The sequence below is a fragment of the Eptesicus fuscus genome, chromosome 9 (assembly GCF_027574615.1).
Source record: "Eptesicus fuscus isolate TK198812 chromosome 9, DD_ASM_mEF_20220401, whole genome shotgun sequence".
Classification (NCBI taxonomy): domain Eukaryota; kingdom Metazoa; phylum Chordata; class Mammalia; order Chiroptera; family Vespertilionidae; genus Eptesicus; species Eptesicus fuscus.
In genome coordinates this window covers 82,423,345-82,447,069 of record NC_072481.1, presented here as the reverse complement: position 1 = coordinate 82,447,069, position 23,725 = coordinate 82,423,345, and the positions used below count along the sequence as shown (strand labels likewise).

The following is a 23,725-nucleotide window of genomic DNA, read 5'->3' as shown; positions in this document are numbered from 1 at the left end:
GCTCCTGCATGTCTGATAGCTGAATGGGTCTTAAACACAGTCCCAGAGCCTGCCACTGCCCAGTGAACAGCTGCCATTATGTGGCACCACAGGGCCTGGGTCATCAGCTATTAACCCGAACCCGCCGTTCCCCCCACTCCTATTCTGGGTGACAGTGCTCCCCGAAGCCCACCCAACACTTAATGACCCATCAGGGAAAAGCATGAGGCCAGCAAAATATCAACAAATATTCTCTCTCCTGGGAGGTAAATTTAGACATATTTTGTTCAATATCTGTTTCACTACAAATGGAACAAAGAGAAAAAAAAATGCAAGTCCTTAATTTAAATCTACTTAGCAAAATGAAGCCTCAGAAAGTAGTCAGCTTAGATTTAAACAAATGCTACATCAACAAAAGCCGACTCAGAGTTGTGAACAAAAGGAAGTTATTCTTTATTCCAGAAATAGACCTTAGCAGGTCACTGGCTTGGTGCTAATTAGGGAGAAGCAGGGCAGGGTGTGGTCATGCACTGCTTGTTAAAGCACCTACCCCCCACACCACCACCCCCCCTCCCGCCTCCACTGAACTGCTTAGAAACTCCAACAACCTCTAAATTGTATTCAGAGTGGAACTTTGTACATCTGTGTGACCAAAAGATGCTGCTCCACAGCATAGCATCCCAGGCATCTTAATTATATAATTTTACTGGAAAAGCAATTACACTTTGAGCACCAAAGCAAGAATCCTGTTTCAATCGGCTTAGACCAGTCCCACAAAGAACATTTAGTGCAGGCCCGGTGGGCTGTCCACGGCATTCAGGCTGAATGTACTGGGGTCCCACAGTGTTTGTGCCACAAGTCGATGGCCTTGCTCACAATTGCATCTGAGCTGTCCTGAGGAATCTGTGAACAAGCAAACCAGTTTTCGTGAGGTTTCAGTGCTTATAACTTCAGCCTCTCCCTCTTCTCCTTGTGCATAAACCTTACTTCCAAAGGAGTTCTCACTGGTTTCCAGAAAGTGATCGCATAAAAGGCTGCTGCCAGGATCTTTGTTTCACAGGCCACCTGAGGACATGCTAGGCACTCAGACGGCCTGGCTCAAACCCTGCACTGCCCACTAAGCTGTGTGCACCTGGGCAGGTTACCTACGCTACGTGGGTTCAGATCCTATCCCTAAAATGGGGCAGATGTAGGCCCACTCCATAGGGCTGTTACAGGATTACATAAAATAATCCATGAAAAACACTTACCACAGCCCTGGCACTATTAGCCATTAACTATTATAATGTGCGTAAGTTATTCAACACACATTCCTGTAGTACTTACCATTACCGGACCAGTGTTCAAATGGTAATACTGACTGATAAAAATAAAAGAACAGATTTTGGATCCAGTGAAATTCCTCCAGGCATAAGCCTCCTCACTTCTAACTCTTGCCTGGTTAAAGGTATTCTGAGATACACAGAGGGAAAAGCTGATTCCTTTAGACCTTTCCCAACACGCACTAAGTTTATACTTAAGCACATTAACAAACCCAACTGGGATTCCAACAGCGATGGTAACAGAAATGAAAGGGCTTACAAAATCCCCCAAACACCAGGACTCCTCTTCCATTAGCGAGGATGACTCACCCTAAAGTGGCAGCTCTCACCTCTCCCTTTCCTCACAGGCCGCCCAGCAGCCCCACTGGGCAGAGTGCACACAGTCACAGTGACAGCCTCGCTGCTCAGGCCATCGTCCCCCAAACAAAGGACGCAAACTGTAACCCACTGAACAACTGTAAGCTACACGGTTTCAAGGGGAAATCTGTTGCTTATAATGTAAAAATATACTGTGTTATTTCCCTGAAATAATTTAATGAATAGGAAAATCCGGCCTGCTAAACAGACTTCCTTTCTGGATTCAAAATGAAATAAAATGAAGCATACTTACATTTTCCAGAAACTTTGTTATCTTCTCTGAATTGTTCAGTGCCATTACTTTTAGTTTAAAGGTTAATAAAATTTCCACTGCTACAAAAACAAGTATCTTACAGGATCCACTTACAACTTTATCCCAAACCCTACAAAAATGAAGAGATGTACAATCAAATTAGGTGAGGTTAAAATTTGTTTACCTAGACATCTCAAATTACAAAATTAAATCAAATCACTCCTTTTTAAGTATAAGCTTCACAGAAGAGCCATAATGAAATCACCAAAAAACAACAAAATATATCAGTCACTTGAAAGGAATGGTCACTGAAAAGTATCTGCTCTGCTAGGAATCTACCCAATGCCCATTCCCTAATGCTTCACACTGACGGCTTCAAGGAGGCAAGGGAATCCCTAAACCAAAGCTTAGCTTTTACAATATTTTGTAATGCTAATATAACCATAACACATTAAGGAAAAACAAAAGCAGCCTATGACATGAGATAAATTCAATTTCATTTTCCAGTGGTTCCAATTTCTTCAACTTCTCCACTGGCATAAGAAGCTAGTTATTGATCTGCAATCACTCTAAAATAATTACTCTGATAATTCCTACAACTCTTAAAGCTGGTACTGCACTCTATGCTTAGTTATGTATTGTCCTGTAACGCTCTCTGTGTTCCCTCCTGCGCAGTTACAGTATAACTAACACCGTGGAGGGGAAGGGCCAGGCCTCCTAAATAACACTAATGACACGTCTGAAACTAGTGCTTTCATTAAACTTAGCGACACTCTGTTTGAGTCTCAAATCTGGACTGCCTTCAGCCACTTTCACGATGTCATGATGAAACTAAAAAGTACCAATATTTTCTCTTGATTAGGACTCACCACACTCCTGGAAAAGAAAAGGCTGTGCCATTATAAACTCCTGGAGACGGTTTCAGATATAAATATTATACATCATCTGACATATTGAGGGCCCTCAATTTTTATAATTATATACAGTATTCTAATATTTGTAATAAATTTGTTACTATTAAATTAAATTATATATATAACAAACAGAATCATGTGTTATTATGTTAGCTACTAGAGAAGTTAGCTTTAGATTACTGTGTTGTTCTAGACCAAATTTATATTGTGAGGGATGATCACATGAAAACCAGGATTCTTCTCCAACTCCAGCTTCAGTACGTTTGAAAGAAAAACTTGCCTCTGTAAACTGGATTCGGGCAAGCACCCTGCGAAGCACCTCTGGAACCAGAGATCATACGGCAGTCTGGACACTGCAGAACACATCTTCAGGTGACTCAGCAGCCTGCTGTCCTCCAGACTCAAGTACTGTTCAAAAGCCTTTGGCTAGTGATGAAACAGGAAGAGATTACTCACTTCCCGGGACATAACATTACCCCCTCTTACAGCCTATGAAGAAAAACTGTACATGATGAATGCAAGAAGTGCTAGGAACCAAAATTTCAGAATCATCCAAGTCACTGGTGATGCAGCGCTTCCCAAGTCAGCATATCCGGAACCACTACCCAAGGGACTGAGGGGTTTCCCAGGACAGTCCCAGGCAAGCGAACAGCTGGTCACCCTAATGTTAACTGCCTTAACCAGATTCAATGGCCTAAGGCAGTGGTCGGCAAACCGCGGCTCTCGAGCCACATGCTGCTCGCGAGCCACATGCTGCTCGCGAGCCGCGGTTTGCCGCTCTGTTGACTAATGAGTTTGCCGACCACTGGCCTAAGGCAAAAGTCCAAAGCAAAATTCAATTTGTTCTGGGGAGCTTAGAAAGGCCCTAGATATTCCTGGCTGCTCTAGGAAAAGGGGGAGAAGGAGAGAGAGGGCCAGAGAAATAGAATGGGAATGAAGTGGGAGCAAGAACTAGGAAGGATCAGAAAAAGAGCTGGAGGTGAAAAGGGCCTATGGGTCACTGATTACACATGTGCTGAGCGCCACTGTGCACCATGCCAAGGAGGTTCAGCCACCAGGACTGTCCAGAGGAGGAGCTCTGTACCCAACAAAATGTGCGTGAGAACTGTCATCAGAGGAATGCCGCAGGGGAAACACAGGGCCTGGACTGGCAGCCTCTCCCACATAAGGGGAGCAGCCAACTCTATGGAGAGGCTAACAGAGCGGGCTCCCCAGACCAGGCCCCATCCGCCGGCCCATGCTGCTCTATTTAAGGTCCACTGGCTACAAATGGGCTGAAGGGCTAAACCCTAACATCTACACTCCCTATCTGGAAAAGCACAACCTTATCACCAAGTGCATGCAAATATTTATTGTACTAAACACCTGCATCTCTATGCTTCTGCCAAAGAGGTGACTCAAAACCCCGCTGTGTCCATTATAACCAGACTCTGCTACATACAGGGAATAAAAGAAAAGGTCACGTCCCTGCCTTCGAGGAGCTTACGGAGCCCAGGAAAGAGGTAACTGGAACACACTGTAATAAAGCTATGATGGGGATAACCACAGGATGTGGGCACACCCAGCTGGGAATCCTGACCCCGGCTTTAGCTGGCCCACAGAATGCACAGGAGTTCACCCAGTGGGCCCGCGTATTAATATCTGGTCCAGTTCTCCCCTCTCTCGTTCAGAGGATCTCTAACCTTTTCTATTTATCCACCTTACCTCTCCTACTTAACATTTCCTAGAGCTTCTCAAGAACACCCCACACAGCTCCCCAAACCAGGAGCTTTTCTCTAAGTACAAATTGCCAGAGGGCTCCTGCTCTAGCCTTTCACCTCTGAAACTATTCTAGAATTTTGGTAGGTCCTGCCAGTGGCATGTAGTTATGCTTTTTCCACGAAGTGACATGGGTGAAAACATACACAAACACATTTATATATTACGCCTCACAGCAAAGAAAATTTCTTCCAAAAGGCAATACAAATAACAAACAAAATATAGATGAGTGAAGATCTAAAACTATTTATTGTCTTTTTCCTTATCAGACTATAAGCTCAGTGAGGGCAGGGGCTGTATCTGTTTTGCTCACAGCTTGTTCTCAAGTATCTAGAACATTACTTGGCATTATAAGTACTCAATATATAACTACTGAATGAATAAATATTGGAATTAAATGAAATTTTGAAATGTATTAATCAACATCTTGATAATAACTCAATGTACATCTTTTAGCTAGTCTTAAATTCTTCTAAAGTATGTTTCCTGATTTATAATATGCTTATTATAAGAAATCTTGAACATACAGGAGAGAATAGCCCTAACCAGTTTGGCTCAGCAGTTAGAGCATCAGCCTGTGGAATGAAGGGTCCTGGGTTCAATTCCAGCCAAGGGCAGGCTCAATTCCAGGCCCCAGTTGGGGCCTGTTTGGGAGGCAACCAGTCAATGAGAGTCTCACATTGGTGCTTCTCTCTTTCTGTCTCTCCCCCTCCCTTCCACTCTCTCTAAAGATCAATGGAAAGAATATCCTTGGGTGAGGATTAATAAAACAAAACAAAAAAAAGGAAAATACAGGAGAGAATAAAGAAGGACATAAAGATCACTTATAATCACACTACCCAAAGATAACTAGTGATAATATTTAGGTTGTACAGCATTCAATTGTTTTCTATATACATTCCATACACACTTTTCTTTTATCAGTTGAACTCACCCTGAATATATAATTCAGCATTTTGCTCTTTGTAGTCAACATATTGTGGGCATTTTCCCAGATTAACAAACAACCTTAAAGGATGAATACCCTAAATAAAGAGAACTTCTAAAAATAGAAAAGAAAAAAAGCCACAAATTATATAGAAAAAAAAATGCAAATGGCTCTTACCCATATGAAAAGATGCTCAATGCTGTTAATAAAAGAAATGCAATCTAAAACTACACTGAGGTATTGTTTGTCACCTATCAGATTGGCAAGAATGGCATACCATGTTGGCAAGGCTGTGGGAAACAGGCACTCTCATCCATTAGTCATGAGGATGCAAAAGAGAGTAAGCTTTATGAGGAGGAATATGAATATGTCTAGCGAAGTAACATATGCATTACCCTTTGATCAGTCAATCCATTTCTAGGGAATCTATCCCAAAAGTATACTGGCAGATATATGAAAAGATATACACACAAAACTATTATCTATAACAGCAGTCACCAACCTTCCGGACCTCACGGACCACCAGTGGTCCCTGACCACCGGTTGCTGACCGCTGATCTATAACATTGTATCATAGTAAAAGACAGGCAACATCCCAAACAGCCAATAATAGAGGATGGGTTGAATAAACAAGCATATATACACACAATGGAGTAGTATGCAGCCATGAGAAGGAATAAGGAATGTCTTTCTATACTATTAGGGCATGATTTCCTGTATATATCAAGTGAAAACAGCAGGATGAAGAAAAATGGGTATCATGTGCTACTGCTAATTCTAAGGAAGAGGGTGAACAGAAATTATATATTTGTATGCTTTTTTTTAGTGGAAGGGGATAACGTTTATATTACCTGAAATTTTAGTACTTAGCAAATGGTAGATGTGATTATTATTTTTACATATAATAGGTTTAGGTTGTTTACAATGTTTCTATGACCCTAAATTCTTACTTTATGGAGAAAATAAAGCATACCTCATCAATAGAAGGCAAAACCTGACCAAAAAGAGACTTAACTACCCTGAGAGGAATTTATATTAAACTTACGTACCCACCCATCTACCCAACCATCCATTCATCAACTCACTCATTCATCTGTTCATCTAGCAGCTACTCAGTGAGCCCCTACTGTATGCTTAGGGCCCATGCCAGACACTTGGGTTGCAGTACAAGCAAGACAGTTTTCCCACTTTCATTTGTGTGTGAGTTCTTGTAATATAAATGTGGAGACATAAAGCATTAAAGCAAGTCAAATGTTTCAGTGAACAAGTTTCAGCAGTTCAACTTTATAACAATATAAATAACCTGTCAAATTTTTTTTTGTACAATGCCAGCATTTGGATTTTTTTTAAAACAAGTAAATTTCTTATTGAGGGCAACTAAAAAAACAAAACTTTTTTAATCTTGAGGTTAGAAAGAGCTTCCTAAATAAGATACAAAAAAAAAAAACAAGATAAAAATATTGACAAATCCAACTGTATCAAAACTTAAAATCTTTGTACAACAGACAGTGAGAAAATATTTTCAACACGTGTAACAGACAAAGGATAAACATCCAGAGTTATCGTTAACTCTTACAAAGGAAAAAAGGACCCAAACAATGTAATTAAAAAGGTGGATAAATAAAAATGACCAGTAGATATTTAAAGCTGCTCAACTTCACTAGAAAATGAAGATATGCAAATTAAAGTGGGTACCATTGCACTATCAGATTAACAAAAATTTAAGAGATAGATACTATCAAGTACTGTCAATGGAGTGGAAAACAGGAAATCTCATAATCTCTTGGAGGAAGCAAAATTGGTCTAGTGAGCAACCTGGCAGTTAAAATTTTAAATGTGTCTCTCCTTCAAGTGCACGCTCCCCTTATAGGTAACCCCTTCTAGAGAAATACGCACAGACATACACAAAGGAACATGGACAAGGGCATGTTGAAGGTCAGCATGGACCTCTTATGGTAAATTATGGCAAATTCTTAGCAAGAAATACTACAAGGACATAAAAAAACACTGGTTCTAAATAAGTAGCTCTCAACCTGAGCCAAACTTCAGAATCACCTGGAGCTTTTGAAAAATTACAATTCTGGGGCCCCACCCCCAGAGATTCTGGCTTAATTGGTCTGCATAGAGGAAATTTTTAAAAGCTCCCATATGGTACTAATAGGAATTCAGGGCTGAAAACTGCTGATCTATCTGTACTAACTTGGAAAACCTCCAAGACATTAAATTAAAAATAAAGTGTAGGGCCTTGGCCCACATGTGGCTGAGTTGGCTGAGCGTCATCCCACGCACGAAGAGATCGCAGGTTCAATTATCTGTCAGAGCACAAGCCTGGGTTGAGGCCTCGATCCCCAGAAGCGGCATGCGGGAGGCAGCTGACATGTTACCCTCTCACATCAATGTTTCTCTCTCTCTTTCCCTTCCTCTGTTGCTAAAAATCAATAATAAAAACATATTTAAATAAATAAATTGCAGGGTTATACAAGCAGTGGGTAATATTTATGTTTTTACAAATATATATGTAAAAATATATATCATACTAGAGGCCCGTTGCAAGAAGATACCTGCAAGAACAGGGTTTCTGGTGGGCTTCCCTCCTGCCACTGCCACCCCTCCCACCCCCCGCGCTTTCCCTCCCACCGCCTCTGACCCCCACCCCATGCTTTCCCTCCTGCCGCCACCGCCACCTCCCTTTCCGCTTTCCCTCCATCTTCCTTCTATGCTGTCTTCAGTCTTCACTCCCTCTGCGTATGCAAATTAATTGCCATCTTTGTTGGGTTAATTTGCATACTCGCTCTGATTGGCTGGTGGGCGTAGCAGAGTGATGGTTAATTTGCATGTTTCTTTTATTAGTGTAGATGTGTGTATATGCACACATGCACACACACACCCATCCTAATGTACATAAAATAGTGTAGAAGAATACACATAAAATTGATAACAGGGTTTACTTCTTAGAAAATGGGGGATGAGGAGGTACTGTGTCACATATCTATGGGAACACAGGATTCATTTGGATTGTTGAATACTTCAAGAATATATTTGTCTGTTACTTGTGTTATCAAAAATAAAAGATGAATTTTTAAAAAGAACCTTTCAAAATGTTACTGAATTTACTCCAATAATAAGTAAGAAGGCTAATTAAATCATGGAATAATTTGGACATCTTGATTTAATGAGGCAACATTATATTTACAGATGCTCCAATGCCATGCTTAAATTATTTTCATTGTAATGAACTAAATGAGTTAAATTTTAAGGTTCTAAAAATCATATTTTACTTAATTTAAATATTTAAAACCCTCTCTTGTACAGTGCTCTTCAAAGCTGAAGGCATGGCCAGCTGCCCTGCTGACTGACTCAGTTGGAGCAGTGAGCCACAGGGCTCATCCGTGGTGCTCCTCCTTGGGCCCTGCAACCCAAGTCACAGTGGCTGCTTCAACAGAACTTACAAATAAAACAACTCAATTATTTTTTTTTAAAAAAGACAGATTCATTTTTATAATGAGAGAAATAAGGAAAGAAACGACAAAGAGAATGGCAAAGGCCCACTGGCTTATGCAGATGAAGTAAATGCCATTCGGTTCTCTGGATTCCCAAGTGAGAGTACAGCAGACAGAATCCTGTGTTAATGGGAGGTCCCAGTGTGTCCGGTTAAATAAAAGCACATTTCCCAGCCTCCGCTACAGACGGGGATGGGCAATGCTGTCCTCCACTGACAGACATGCAGAAGGAAAGTCTGTACAGAAGGACAGGCCTGACTGCCTTGCCCCTTGTGTTCCTGTGCTTTTTTCTTCAACTTGCCCTTGTTGCCTGCCTAGATGTCACCACTGTCTCTGCAGCATCCACCTGGTGAGCCCAAGAGGAAGGATCGCACCTGAGCACGCTGCAGCAGGCAGAAGCCTGGGTCCCTTCTGAGACCGTGGTGCTGGGGCGCCAGCTCTGAACCGCCTTGCCTCTGTACTTCTAGTTACAGGAAAGAAAACAATAAGGCTTCTGTTTTGGGGTCTGCCTATTATGTGCAGCCAAACTTAAACCTTACCTCATACAGAGGGAAAATTCTAGATAAAGCCAGTGGATTCTAGACCAGCATAAGGAATACTACAGGGCAGGAGTGGGCAAACTGTGACCTGCAGCAGCCAAATCCAGCCATGACCTCTCCTTTATGTCAGGCGTCCTCAAACGACGGCCCACGGGCCACAGGCGGGTGTTTTTGCCGTGTTTTTTTTTTTTTTTTTACTTCAAAATAAGATATATGCAGTGTGCATAGGAATTTGTTTATAGTTTTTTTTAAACTATAGTCTGGCCCTCCAACGGTCTGAGGGACAGTGAACTGGCCCCCTGTTTAAAAAGTTTGAGGACCCCTGCTTTATGTCATGTCCACGGCTGCTTCAGTATGACAACGGCAGAGCTGAATGACTGCAACAGAGACACAGAGACCATCTGGCTCGCCAAGCTGGAAAGCATTACTACCTGGCCTTTTACAGAAAACACGTGCTGATTCCTACTAGAGGGGGTCTACTCCTAATTGTAGCAGCACCAAGAGGTTAGTATTTCCCTAAGATTCCCAATACCACTGCTCACCCCCCTCCCTCCCTTCCCCTCCCCACCAACAGCCAAAAAAAGCGTCCCTCACCAGCTGGGGTAGGGAGTCCCGGTACTTGTTGTTCAGCTGGTTCACAAAGCATCGGGTGATCCAGTAACAGTCGACACTATCTTCCACCATCTCTTCCATGGCCTTAGCAATGGCAAGAAACACTTCATCTTCTGGCTTCTGAAAGATTAGTAATAAATCTCAAGAGGGAGGGAGCAGAGAGGAATAAATATTTCTTCGATAAAAATGAAAATTTACTCCCTAAACTTTGAAGAGGCTGCATTAATAAGTCAGAGTGGAACCAAAAAGCACCCAGTCCTTCACTAAGGAGAGGAGCAAGGAGGAGGTGAGAATGAGCGACCACAGAAATCGATGGAAACGCGTGCAGTCGGAGGTTTGCCAGCTTCTAACGCCAAGGCTGTCCATAAAAGCGTCCATCAGCGCACGCCAGAAGGTGCTGATTCTCTCCACCCAAAAACATTCTTGGTGCTGAGGAGCATTTCCTTCAAAACAATGTGCTACACTGCACACATCATAACTGGAGACGTTTGTCAACAAGGCAATTTCTAAACACTAACTGGCTTGGAAAGGACTAAGAAAGCATTTTCTTTATTTCAAAGTGTTCATATAGACCTTTAGAACTTTGTTCTATCTTTAAGCACCTAAAACGTTAAAATGCCCCTCGAATCAGCATGTTAGGATTCAGAAGAATGGCATTTCTCAAACTTTCGTGTCAAGATTCAGAACATGAAAGTAAACCCTCAAGGAAACTTCAACAAAGAAACCTTATAAAAAGTGAAATCTGTTGAAAATCTGTTCGAAATTTTGTTTCCAAACACCGTATCTTACATTAAAAAAACATTTTCATCTAGGATTTAAGAGCTCAGTGATTTTAATGTTAAAAAAGAAACTAAAAGTATCTTTCTATTCTCCTGAGACGTTCCAAGTTAAATCAAAATTCCTATTCTAATACAAGAACTTCATTTTAGGCTTCTTTCAACCTATTAATATTCTATAAAATGTCAAATAACAGAATTGTAGAAAATGCATTTTTCTAAACATTAACTAGCTTGTCAGAGGAAGAGAGAACGGGGAGAAGAAAGGGAGGAAGTCCCTTTCCTGGACTAGCACTGTGCACCGGGCACAGGGCTCGGTGCTCCTGAATGTGGCCAGGGCAGAGGACCGATGTCCTGACTGACCGTGCTACCGGCCCTGGGCCAAGCACTGTCACACATTCTCATTAACGGATAAGGAAAATGAGGCTGAGAGGGGCTTGGTGATCAGGGAAACGTGGCATAGAGCCCAACGCAAACACTCACAGCACATCTGCCTGAGATGCAGTAGAGGTGTCTGGGCTTGAAGAATGGACATGCTGAGCAGGGCGGAGGTGACAACCATAACCTATCATTCTTTTTTTTTTTTTCAAGAAAAATGATTTTAAATATAATACTGCTACATGCAATAAACAATATTTCAAGAAAAATGATTTTAAATATATTACATGCAATAAAAATTAATATTCAAGAAAAAATTTTAAAATATATTACCAAAACTGTACTAACATAGTATAATATTAACCTATCATTCTTGAACTAATAAATAATCTAACCTACTTTGACATATATTTTAAGAACTTGTGCAGTACTACCAACTTCACTTTGCCAAAGATAAGCAAAATTTAAAGAAACTTGTTAAAAGTCCAAATTATTTCCAGGGCCATTCTCTTGATATACTTAATAAAGATGGTGATCTATGGGCATCCGTGGGAACCATTAACTTCAAAAAAGAAAGAACAATTCAAAGCTCAAACCACTATAGTGGCAGGTTGCAATCTGCAATGAAAGAATAGAATAAATTTTATAGATGGTACAGCTTGCAGGCAAATCCCTATTTTGAACAATTCACCCCCAAAATTGTTAAAGTGCCTAAAATAAATTGCAAATTGCATTAAAATAGCCAAAGCTCAAAACCTATAATCATTCCTTTGCCTGAACTCTTCCTCCTCCCCATCTCTTCCCTTTTCAGACAACAAGTAGTCCAAGTAACTAGGGTAAGGAGTTTATCGAAGATGAAGTTTACCAAGCAGGTTGGAGCCTCTGGGGCTGAGGCCGAGGAGTGTCAGGGCCAAGAGGTGGCTGGCCGGGTTGGTTACAGAGGAATAAGCAAAGAAGTAAGTATACTGAGGGTATTTGCAACTGTCAGAGGAAGAATTTACAAGACAGAAAGGGTAAAGGCAAGAATAAACTTGATAATGGATTGTATTTGGAAGTATTAGTGTGAACTCAGGGTTTTCAATATACTGAGATAGATACATAAATACATACACAGGTGTGTGTGAATGTGTATGTGAATGTGTGTGTACACACATATATTTCTTTGCACCTGCTGAGAGAGCCTAGAAGCAATGATACACTAGGAACAATGAGTATATCTAGCGCCCTATTCCTGGTTTCTAAATACCACACTCCACGGGGGTGGGAGTGGCAGATTCCAGGTCCAACACAAGATGGAAAGCACAAGATGAACCTGGAATATCTTTTTGTACCAGAAAGTAAGAAAATGCTCAAAATGATGGGGACTTGTCAAAAAGACATAAAAGTATACTGATATAAATAAATAAACGAGGGAGAGGGGAAAACCTTCCTTATAAATGCAAAAGGAATAAAGGAGTCAGAAAATCACTATTTGGCAATCAGCAAAAATTGTTTCAAGCAAAAATCATTAATGGTTGGATATTAACACAGTATGAAACTTTCTCCCCAGAAGTTACTTATTAATCATAATAGGAAAAATAGTAACTTTACATTGGAGAAAGCTGGCAGACACCACCTTAACCAAGTGATCAAAGTTAGCAGCAACAGTACTAAGTATCATACTCCTGCCAAAAATTCAAAACGAGATTTTAATCATGAGGAAACATCAGACAAACCCAAACTGAGCAATGCTCTACTGCCCAGTACTCTTTAAAAATGTCAAGGTTCTGAAAGTTTGTACAAAGAAAGACAGAGGAACTGTCCCAGATTAAAGGGGACTAAGAAGACATGGAAATAAATATAAAGGGGGATCCCAGACTGGATCCAGGGCCAGAAGAAGGACATCAGTGGGACAATCAGCACAATGTCAGTAATGCCCTCCAAGGAGTTCACAGTGTTTTGTCAATGCTAATTTTCTGGTTTTGATCATTACACTACAGTAGGTGAGATGTAACATTTGAGGTGATAGATGAAGGTATATGGGAACACTAGACTATTTTTTGCAACTTTTTTCTATGTTTAAAATGATTTCAAAATGAATAGTTAGAACATTAAAAATTTTGAAATCGCCGAAACCGGTTTGGCTCAGTGGATAGAGCGTCGGCCTGCGGACTCAAGGGTCCCAGGTTCGATTCCGGTCAAGGGCATGTACCTTGGTTGCGGGCACATCCCCAGTAGGGGGTGTGCAGGAGGCAGCTGATCGATGTTTCTCTCTCATCGATGTTTCTAACTCTCTATCCCTCTCTCTTCCTCTCTGTAAAAAATCAATAAAATATATTTAAAAAAAAAAAAAAAATTTTGAAATCAACAAATCATAAAATTAGTGGGTAAAAGTTTGATAGGAAAGTTTGAAAAGGTTCTGAATTAAAACTTTTACTGTTTGTTTTAAGAAAGGGCATTATTGGAACACTGGGTCAAATGTGAATGAAGTGTGAAGATTAGATATTTATGTTGTATCAATGTCAACTTCTTGGTTAGCTAGGGGAGTGCTCTTATCTTTAGGAAGTATACACTGAAGGAATCTGAAGTAATGCAGTATCATGTCTGCATCTTATTCTCAAACTAGAGGCCCAGTGCAGGAATTCATGCACAGGTGGGGTCTGGCTGGCCTGTCCCGATCAGGGTGGAGGGTGGGGGGTGGGGGCTGATCAGGGGTGAGGCCGGCCGTGGGAGGGGCCGCGAGCGGTTGGCCAGCCAGCCCTGCCCCCTGGTTGAACTCCTGGTTAAACTTGTGGTCGAAGGGACAATTTGCATATTAGCCTTTTATTATATAGGATGGTTTAGAAAAAATATCCTATATAATAAAAGGCTAATATGCAAATCGACCGAACAGCAGAACGGCCAGTTACTATGACACACACTGACCACCAGGGGGCAGACGCTCAACTCAGGAGCTGCCCCCTGGTGGTCAGTGCGCTCCCACAAGGGGAGCGCTGCTCAGCCAGAAGCCCTGAGCCGGGCTCACAGCTGGCAAGCACAGCAGCGGTGGCGGGAGCCCCTCCCACCTCTGCAGCAGCGCTGAGGATGTCAGACTGCCGTCTTAGGCCCGCACCCCATAAGGAGAATATGTGACCTGCAGCAGCCAAAAGGAGCAGGCCTAAGACGGCAGTCTGACATCCTCCAAGAGCTCCTGGACTGCACTGGGCCTCTAGTGTATACATATATAGGAAAAATGACAAAGTGTATGTTTAAAATTGTAGATGACTAGGAAACATGGGTAAAGAGTATATGGGAATTCTTGACAGTATTCTTGCAACTTTTCTGTAAGTTTGAAATTACTTCAAAATAAAATGTAGTATTTGAAATAATTAGGCAGATAGGGTAAAATGAATGTTGGGGAAAGATGTGTTGCTTTTATTCTATAGACAAAGGGGAGCCATTGAAAGTTTCTAAGGCAAAATATGATGCAAAGGCTAGAAAGATGGGACAGTGTAGAGTTGAGCTAAGTGTCGAACAAAAGTATCACTAACCAGTGGGAAGGAGGGACTTCGAGGCAACTTTCCAGACTCCAGCTGATACATGCGGAGATAGACTTCAACCTGAGGTGTGGCATCACTGACAAAGCGAACGACTTTCAGGGCATGAAGGACATCCGAGTACTGCCCCTTACGATACATCATCACCTGGGCGTGGGACTCATGGTGTGGAGGCAGGATCCCTATACAGAGACCCAGAAAAATACAGGTCAAAATACTGAGACACCAATCCAAATCCCTCCTCCATTAAAGAGAATCCTGGAAGAAGCCGCCCATCAAAATTAAACTAAAGCTCACACAAGTATTTACCATATAGATTCTCTTTTAGAAATTCTCACTATAAAAGAATTTTAAATAACCTCAATATTTGAATGGCAACTGTATCATTGCTATAAAAGAGAAATGAAATGGCATCATAAAGCCCTTGAATAAGTGTGTCATCTAAATTCAAGATAATAACCGTATCAATTATAATGATTTAATTCAATTATGGCTGCCAGCCTGGGGCCACCCTGAGCTCCTGGAGGCCCACATCCAGTTTTCCCACTTGGCCCATGCTATGGACTGGCTTGTGTCCCCTCAAATTCATATGTGAAAGCCCTAACCCCCAACGTGACTATATTTGGAAATAGGGCCTATAAGAAGGTAAAGTTAAATGAGGTTACAAGGGTAGAGCCCTAATCCAATAGGGCTGGCGCCTTCTAAGAAACGAAATACCAGAGCGCTCTTATGCTCTGTCATGTGAAGACACAGTGACATGGCATGAAAGTTTCTCCCCGGTGTTCCATGTCACAGGTGGCCATCGGAAGCCAGGAAGTGAGGCTTCACCAGGAATCAAATCAGCTAGCACCTTGGTCTTGGACTTCCCAGCCTCCAAAACCATGAGAATATAAACTGTTTAAGCCACCCAGTCTGTAGTATTCTGTTATGGCAGCACTAGCTGACAATATAGCCCCCTTCATCTCAGAACCACCAATTACCCATCAAATCCTTCTCTCCCCAACAATTAAAACTTGCTCACAATGTACCTACCTTCAGGACCACAGAAATCTCTAATCTGCACTGACAACACCACCATACATTACATTCTGATGCCATTTAATATTTATTAACTCACTTAAAGATAGCTTTGGAGCAAGAACCACGTGTTTTTTTACAAACAAATGGCATGGAGAAAACAGAGTGGAAAGAACACAGAAGGTCTAGCCCCAGGTCTAACAGCAGGACTCTGAGGAACATCGGCCTGGGCCCTTCCTCACCCGTCAGGGGTGGGCAATGGGAGGGTAAGCATTTCGCCAAACGTGCTTTGCAGGACACTAGCTCCTAGAGTCTTCATGGAAAAAGGTGCCATGGTCAAATAGATTGGGAAAGTGATGACAATGAATTTTCAAGGCTCTAAATTTTGCTATAAATAAAAACATGTTACTTTATTTATTCCAGCCCCATTAAACTTAACCAAATGGTATAGCAACACACACTATGAAGTCAAAGTTCCTGGGTTTAAATTCTAGCTCTACAATTAACTGGTGGGTAACCATCAGCAACTCCTTTGATCTCCTTTCACTTTTTCAGCAGAAAAATGGGAATCATAATACCTTTCTCAAACAGTTATTGTGATGAATAAAAAATCTATATACTAGTACATAAAGCACTTTGAAAGTACACAGTTTTCATGATGAATAAAAAACCCTATATAATAAAGAGGTAATATGCAAATTGACCCACACGCCCTCACAAGATGGCTGCCTATGACCAGGCTGGCAGGGGGGTTAGTGAGGGACGACCAAATGACTGAACAAGCATGCTGTGTGTGATGCCCAGACCAGCAGGGGGGTTAGTGAGGGATGACCAGACTGGTGGGGGGCTGTGAATGGCGACCAGGCCAGCGGGGGGGCAGTTAGGGGTGACCAGGCCAGCAGGGGCAGTTGGGGGCGACCAGGCCAGCAGGGGGGCATTTGGGGGTGACTAAGCTGGCAGGGGGGGGGCAGTAAGAGGCAACCAGACTGGCAGGGAGTCAGTTAGGAGTGACCAGGCTGGCAGGGAGCATGCAGTTGGGGGCGACCAGGCGGGCAGGGGAGGCAGTTGGGGACAATTAGGCTGGCAGGGGGGGCAGTGAGGGGCAACTAGCCGGGGGGGGGGGGTAGTTGGGGGCAACTAGGCCGGCAGAAGGGGCAGTTGGAGGTGACCAGCCTGGCACATAGAGGCAGTGAGGGACGATCAGGCTGGCAAGGGGGGTCAGTTAGGGGCAACCAGGCAGGCAGGCAGGCAGGTGAGCGATTAGGAGCCAGCAGTCCAGGATTGTAAGGGGGATGTCCGACTGCCGGTGTAGGCCCCTAGGATCGGGCCTACACCGGCAGTCGGACATCCCCCGAGGGTCCCAGATTGGAGAGGGTGCAGGCTGGGCTGAGGGCACCCCCACCCCCGTCCATGCATGAATTTCGTGCACCGGGCCTCTAGTTTATATACATAAAGCACTTAGAAAGTACACAGTTGTCATGATGAATAAAAAAGCTATATACATAAAGCACTTAGAAAGTACACAGTTGTTGTGATGAATAAAAAATTTATATACATAAAGCACTTAGAAAGTACACCTAACTATGGATCACTCTTTGGTACAAAACGCCGCGCATCCAGTATCCTAAAGAACATTCTGGGAAACAAAAGTTGGATGACTCTAACTAACTCTAAGCTAACATGAAGACTCTAGCTAACATGATGCTATGTTAATGCTACAACCAAACTTGCTTAAATGTTCATTTTCCTGACATAAATCTTTATTTACCTTAGCTATGGGGCTCTGTGCCAGGCTTCCAGAAAAGCCAGAGAAATACACTAAAATGTCCTCCAAATTTAGACTAAGACAGTACAGATTAAATAGGTGTAATTAAATTCTTATCATACTACTAGAGGCAGCACAATGTTCCATGTCAAACCTCACATTTGTTTTCTAAGACCTAGTCCTAGAAAGTCTTTTTCTGATATTTACCTAAAACAATATCATGAAGTGGGCATGACAAGGTCCCTGAGTAATCCACAGCCTATGTAGGAAGAGTCAGCCTGTCTCTTACACAGCGTGGCAGGCCTAAACCTCCAGCGCCTCTACCGCAAAAATAACAACAAAGATTTACCTGAGAAAGACAGGTGAGGAAACACAGATGAGGAATAAGCCAGATAGCCTGGCCCTCGGGAAGTGTCACAAAGTACAACTGTGCCTCTCCCATTAATCCACTGGCATTACTAGTTAATAGGACACATAGTATTTCCCAACAGAAATAGATAATATCTACACTGCCACCTAAAAAGCATCCTTATTTGGATGACTACTGGAAACACTAAGAAAAATGCTGGGGGGAAAACTAAAATAGCTGTCACTAATTTTCTAGATTTCAACTACACAGTGACCTACTAGAAATATAAGTACAAAGATGCATAACAAAAGTCATTATGCAGTGCTTTCTGAAATGGTTTGTAGTCAGACTCAGGACTAAGATTGCCAAGGCCTGAAAATACAGTACATTTTGTAAAGACAAGGTCTGTAATCAATCTATCCTACCTTCAAATGGGCTCTACGCACCTGAGTTCAAAACCTAGCTTTGCCACTGACAGGCTATAAGGCCTTAGACTAGTTATTTAGACCCACAATCCTTTTCCCCACGTGCAAAATCGGGATACTCACAGGGAAATTCTAGGATTACTCTAATTTTTTTTTTTTTTTTTAAAGAATAGCCCACTGATTGAGAGAGAGAGGGGGAGAGAGAGAGAGAGGAACATCGATGTGAGAGTGTGACATTGATCACTTGTCTCCCGCACACCCTGAACTGAGGATCCAGCCAGCAACCCATACATGTGCCCTGGCTAGGAATCAAACCTGCAACCTCCTGGTGCACAGGACAACACCTAACCAACTGAGCCACACAGGCCAGGGCAAAAATTTTTTTTTTTATTTTAAGAAAGAAAAGAAGGGTGGTATATATTCAGCAGGCTCAGCAATTAAAGAAAGAAAAAAAGACCTTGGCTAAAAGGGATAGCGTCAGTCACTTGTGGAACCTGATATACTTTTCTCCCACAGACACTGAGCAAGGTCCCTTTTCCTTCTTTAGCCACTCATCACTGGAATTGAATTCATTTGGGGTTCTAATGAGTATACATCTATGACTAGGAATCACAGGAATGACAAATTGAGAGCTAAAACCGAAAAGTCAATTTAGCAAAAAATGAGGCCTCGCTAAGTCTTTCTCAAGGTTACCCAGTTGACAGCAAAGTCTAGACCAGTTCTTTCTCCCAGTACAATGCTCTTCCCACACCTTGTCTCAGGAACATACTTTACTTTCACTTCTATCATTAATAAACTGACACTCAAGAGTAATATTTAATGTTTTCCCACTGAAGCCACCTCCTTAAAGGTAATCCTAGTGAGCAGGAACTCAGTCTCCTAAGATTGGGCCCAATATTCAGTAACTCTTCCTTTTTCTGACTGATACAATGACAAATGAACATTTTTGAAGATAAATTTCCAATTCTTGGTCTCGTACCTAGAAGCACCTTCCATACCAATGCACGGTACATGGACGGGAGAGGAAACCTTTGACTAAAAGTACAAAGTTTCTCAATATCTAAAGGAGGAAAAAACACAATAGTTAGGAGCTTTCTGTGCATTTCATTGTGTACAAGTTAAAGTATTGTCAGAAAGAGGTTCCACAACTGTCTTACTATACTTTGTTTTTAGTTATTTAAAAACAATTAGTGTTTGACAGCATAGGAAATACACTTTGCATATATTACTACATTTACAATAACATTAACAGTAGTTAGTATTTATAGAATTTATTTCATTGAATTCACCTTGCAAGCTGGTTGGCTAGTTCTTGTTTTAAAGATGCAAAAGCTGAAGCTCAAAGCAGTTAAGCCACTTGGCTGAGTTAACAGCAAGTGAGTGGCATAGTCAGCCCTCAAATCCCACATTTTCCCGGAAAGCACACTCAACTGGTCCTGGATCTAAATTCCCCTGCTTGTCAAATGAGAATGACAATACCAGACATGCTTAAGGCACAGACTGTCTAGCCAGGATCAAAGATCAGGTGGGAAATGTTTTTGAAACTTTAAAAGCACTGTATGCATGTAAAGTACTATTTTTAACTATGGTTCAGTTTATTTTACTTTAGTCAACCACAGAACAGACCTTATTATTACTGGCCTGGAAGAAACGAAAATGTTAATACATAACACAGTCTCAGTATTTCCATAAAGGAAAATCATGGCAAGAGTTGCTGTAAATTACCCAGAAGCTATGATGACACCTCTGAAAATTGAGAAAAGAAAATATGTGGGTCTAATATGAGAAAAAAATATTGACTTCTTAAGAGGCCTTTCAAAACCATCTAACTCTGTCTCAATAGAAATATAAACTTGAAAAATCCATAACTTCTCCATACACACACACACACACACACACACACACACACACACCATTCTGTGGTCATCCTATCACTAAAAAATACATCAAGTAACAAATACCTCTGGATGCCCCTTCAGGTAACATTTATTTCAGAATATATGGGATGACTGAGAAGTAGTAGGCTTAATTTTACTTATAAACTCACCCAAACGGTCATCTTTTAGGAGAATTTCTAATGATTTCTTTTCTTCAACTCCACGAAAACCCACTTTCTCATAATATACTGAACGAAAGTTTCTCTGAGAATCGTCAGTCATGTTTCATTCTTGGAGAAAGGGGGAGGGAGTTTAGAAACAAAGAACGAAGAATTAAAACTTTTCAGTGATTTTCTCCAACTTTTCAGTGAATCTGATATAATAAGCTGTCTGCCTTTGCATGGGACTCAATATTAAATCTTTCTTTTCACACAACTCTACCACCACCTCACCTATGCACCTTGGCCAAAAACCAAGACATAAAACGAGCGTCCTGAGTTGCTAAAATAGATGGCACAAGGCTCAAGGCCTAGGGATCCTATTTTACTTATGAGAGCACCTAGCCATACCACATATTCGAAGAAAAAAAATGAAATAGGAAGACAAGATGTCCTACAAAAGGTGTTACCAAACATATACACTATGATTCTGTTCTTGTTTTATAAAACTATGCACTAAAAAATTAGACTATATTCTGAAATGTTAGCAATGGTTATCTTTAGGTAGTGGAATTCCAGGTGATTTTAAATTTTCTTTTGCTTAGCTGTGTTTTCTAAAATGGGCATTTTGTAAAATGAAAAAACTAAGTTATAAAAAGTAAAAGCTGCAAGTCCCTCACTTTTCCTTTAAATGCAATTCTACCAAAGGTAATTATCAAAATTCAAAACCCATAAAGCTTAACAGCATTAAATGATAAACCTGAAGAGGGGCAGGAATGTAGCTGGTTGATAAGTGATGGCATAAAGTTGGAGACAGAATAACAATTTATAATCTGTCTTCGAAACTCAAAAAGTTTAATAGTCTTAGGTTCTTTCACAATAACCTTCATAGGATTGATGGCAAGTCTTCAGGAAAAGGTCAAATTAGGTTGCTGTTTTAAGAATACAGTGGGTGTAATGCATTTTCCATAGAAGTATTGTACTGCTCGACCCAAATGCTTCAAGTGTGAGTGCAAAAAAGAACATAATCCTCAGGTTTCAGAAATTCCGGCACAGGAGGGTTGAGTTCCACACAGCCAAGGTCTTCCTTATAAAAAAGATATGCTGAGTCAATGCAATCACAGGAAAGATTAGGATTCGCTTAAAATGAGAAATTCTAGAGGGTTCCGAGCTTTGGGGACCAAATGTTCTTTTAAGGACAAAATGCCAAAGCATTAAAAACCCTAACTGAATTTGGGGGTTTATTTAAAAGAAGCATCCAAACAGCTACACGGCGATACGTGTCTGAGGTCTACAGCCAGTCTCAGGCTGCAGCACGGCCAGGGCGTCCTCCTGGAGGAAATACTGCAAATTGCATTCCTGCCCTGGACCGTGCAGCAGACGGGAGAGGAAGCACCTGGCCTAAGGCCCCGTCCCCTCTCGACGGCGCTTCACCTCTAGCAGCGGGAACCCGGGTTGAGACCAAGTGGTCCGGGGGAGGCCGCGGAAACCGGGCCAGGGGCGCTGACCGGCGGGCGGGCAGGCGGGCGACGTGGGGGCCGGCCTGGGGACCCGGGCGGCAGCGGCGGGCCCGCGCGGCAGAGGGAAACGGCGGGGCATCAGCCTCCGGCGCGGTCCAACCAGGAAACAGCCCCCGGCCGCCGCCGCCGCCGCCGCCGCCACCGCCCTCGGCGGACGTGACGTCACTCAGCCCGACCGTCGGTGCCGAGAGTGCGCGTGCGCGGAGAGCGTGCGCAGAAGCTGCCCGCGTACTGCGCCGGGGCTCTGAGACGCCCAGCGCCGGACACGTGAGAGAGCGAAGGTAGCCGGTGGTCCCCGCCCCGAACTCCCGTCCCCCCGCCCCCCGCGCCCACTCCTAACCAGAGAATCTCGCGACCACCTGTCCTCGCCGTCCCAGCGGTGCGTGCCCGGGGTGCTCTCCCCTCCCTGGCCCGCCAGGTCCCTGCCTGGAGGCGACCGCCGCACCCCAGGACGGTACTCATCGAGCTAAGCTGTCTGGTGGAGGACCCGTTTGGTTTTGTTTTTGGTTTTTCTTTCCTTTTTTATGGGATGTGGAAATAAATGAAGACCAACCCCAAGTGCAGAGGCACTTTATTCAGAGTTTGCTACCCCGTCACTGTCATTTTGGCAGAGACGCAGAGGCTGGCCGAGGAGTGGGAGAGGTTGATAGTGGAACGAAGGGAAGGCGGGGGCCCCGCCAGCCTGGCTCCGTGGTTGAGCTTGGACCTCAGAACCAGGAGGTCACGGTGCTAGTCCCCGTCAGGGCACCTGTCCGGGTTGCCAGCCCCATCCCCAGTGTGGGGCGTGCAGGAGGCAGCCGATCGATGATTCTCTATCATCATTGATGTTTCTAGCTCTCCCTCTCCCTTCCTTTCTGAAATCAATAGAAATGTATTTTTAAAAAGAAAGAAAGGAAGAAGGGAAGGCTTCAGGTGTGCCTTCAGTGGAGGCTGTGGGCGTGGGGAAGCTGTAGGTAGACAGACCTGTTAGAAGCAGGGCATCCCATGCCATTGGCCGGCCATGTCTGGCTTTCTCTGGTTGCTTCTAAATTGGAAGCAGGGACAACAATTAGGGCAGCTGTGAGTTACTAATCTTGTTCTGGGGCCATTTGGGGCCACCTGCCAGAGAAGTTACTGTTTCGCTTCCTGGGTTGGTACTAAAGCCGGCAATCTGGCTTTCTGAAAGTTGAAGGCAGCCTTCCCAGGCTGATTATCGTAGATAAGAGGTGGTTTTTCCAGGCAGGCGGCTGCTTCAGGCTGTGGGTCATGTGTACATTCAGCCTCTCAAGTAAAACACTATAAAAATAAGTTCTATGAATAATGAAGTTTAAAAATGCAATATACTAAATATAAGCCCAAATTTATTGGCTTCAGCAGACATAAAATTACTCTTTAACATGGCTGTTAAAGTTTATAAATACTTCCAATTTTTTTTGCTTACCTTGTTACCAACTCTCACTAGTTCTGAAACATTCCTCCGAGCAGCACTGCCTGAGTGGGTTTTTAAACCACTGAGACTTAAGAGGAATCCCCTAGAGCCGTGGTCGGCAAAGTGTGGCTAACGAGCCACATGCGGCTCTTTGGCCCCTTGCGTGTGGCTCTTCCACAAAATACCATGGCCTGGGCGAGTCTATTTTGAAGAAGTGGCATTAGAAGAAGTTTAAGTTTAAAAAATTTGGCTCTCAAAAGAAATTTCGATCGTTGTACTGTTGATATTTGGCTCTGTTGACTAATGAGTTTGCCGACCACTGCCCTAGAGAAAAGTTGGTTCAGTGATGGATGCTGCCTCCTTAAAAGCGCAAAC

The 23,725-nt window shown here is 42.7% G+C and overlaps 1 protein-coding gene across 5 annotated transcripts; it reads right to left on the bottom strand.

The window, feature by feature from the left end:
• Positions 1–408: 408 nt before the first annotated feature.
• On the bottom strand, positions 409–22,083 carry TBC1D7 (TBC1 domain family member 7). Of its 5 annotated transcripts, none has more exons than XM_054721461.1 (8): positions 21,819–22,083; positions 20,435–20,554; positions 19,367–19,447; positions 14,826–15,013; positions 10,145–10,282; positions 3,106–3,251; positions 1,912–2,041; positions 409–882 (listed from the first exon to the last, which is right to left on the bottom strand). In XM_054721461.1, exons 2-8 carry the CDS (start codon positions 20,544–20,546, stop codon positions 796–798), a joined length of 882 nt encoding a protein of 293 aa, XP_054577436.1. In that variant the 5' UTR covers positions 20,547–20,554; positions 21,819–22,083; the 3' UTR covers positions 409–795. The 5 variants fall into 5 exon arrangements, with proteins under 5 accessions (XP_054577436.1, XP_008144328.1, XP_054577437.1 ...); XM_008146106.3 differs by having other exon boundaries at positions 21,857–22,083; XM_054721462.1 differs by lacking the exon at positions 21,819–22,083 and adding an exon at positions 21,183–21,285.
• Positions 22,084–23,725: the final 1,642 nt, after the last annotated feature.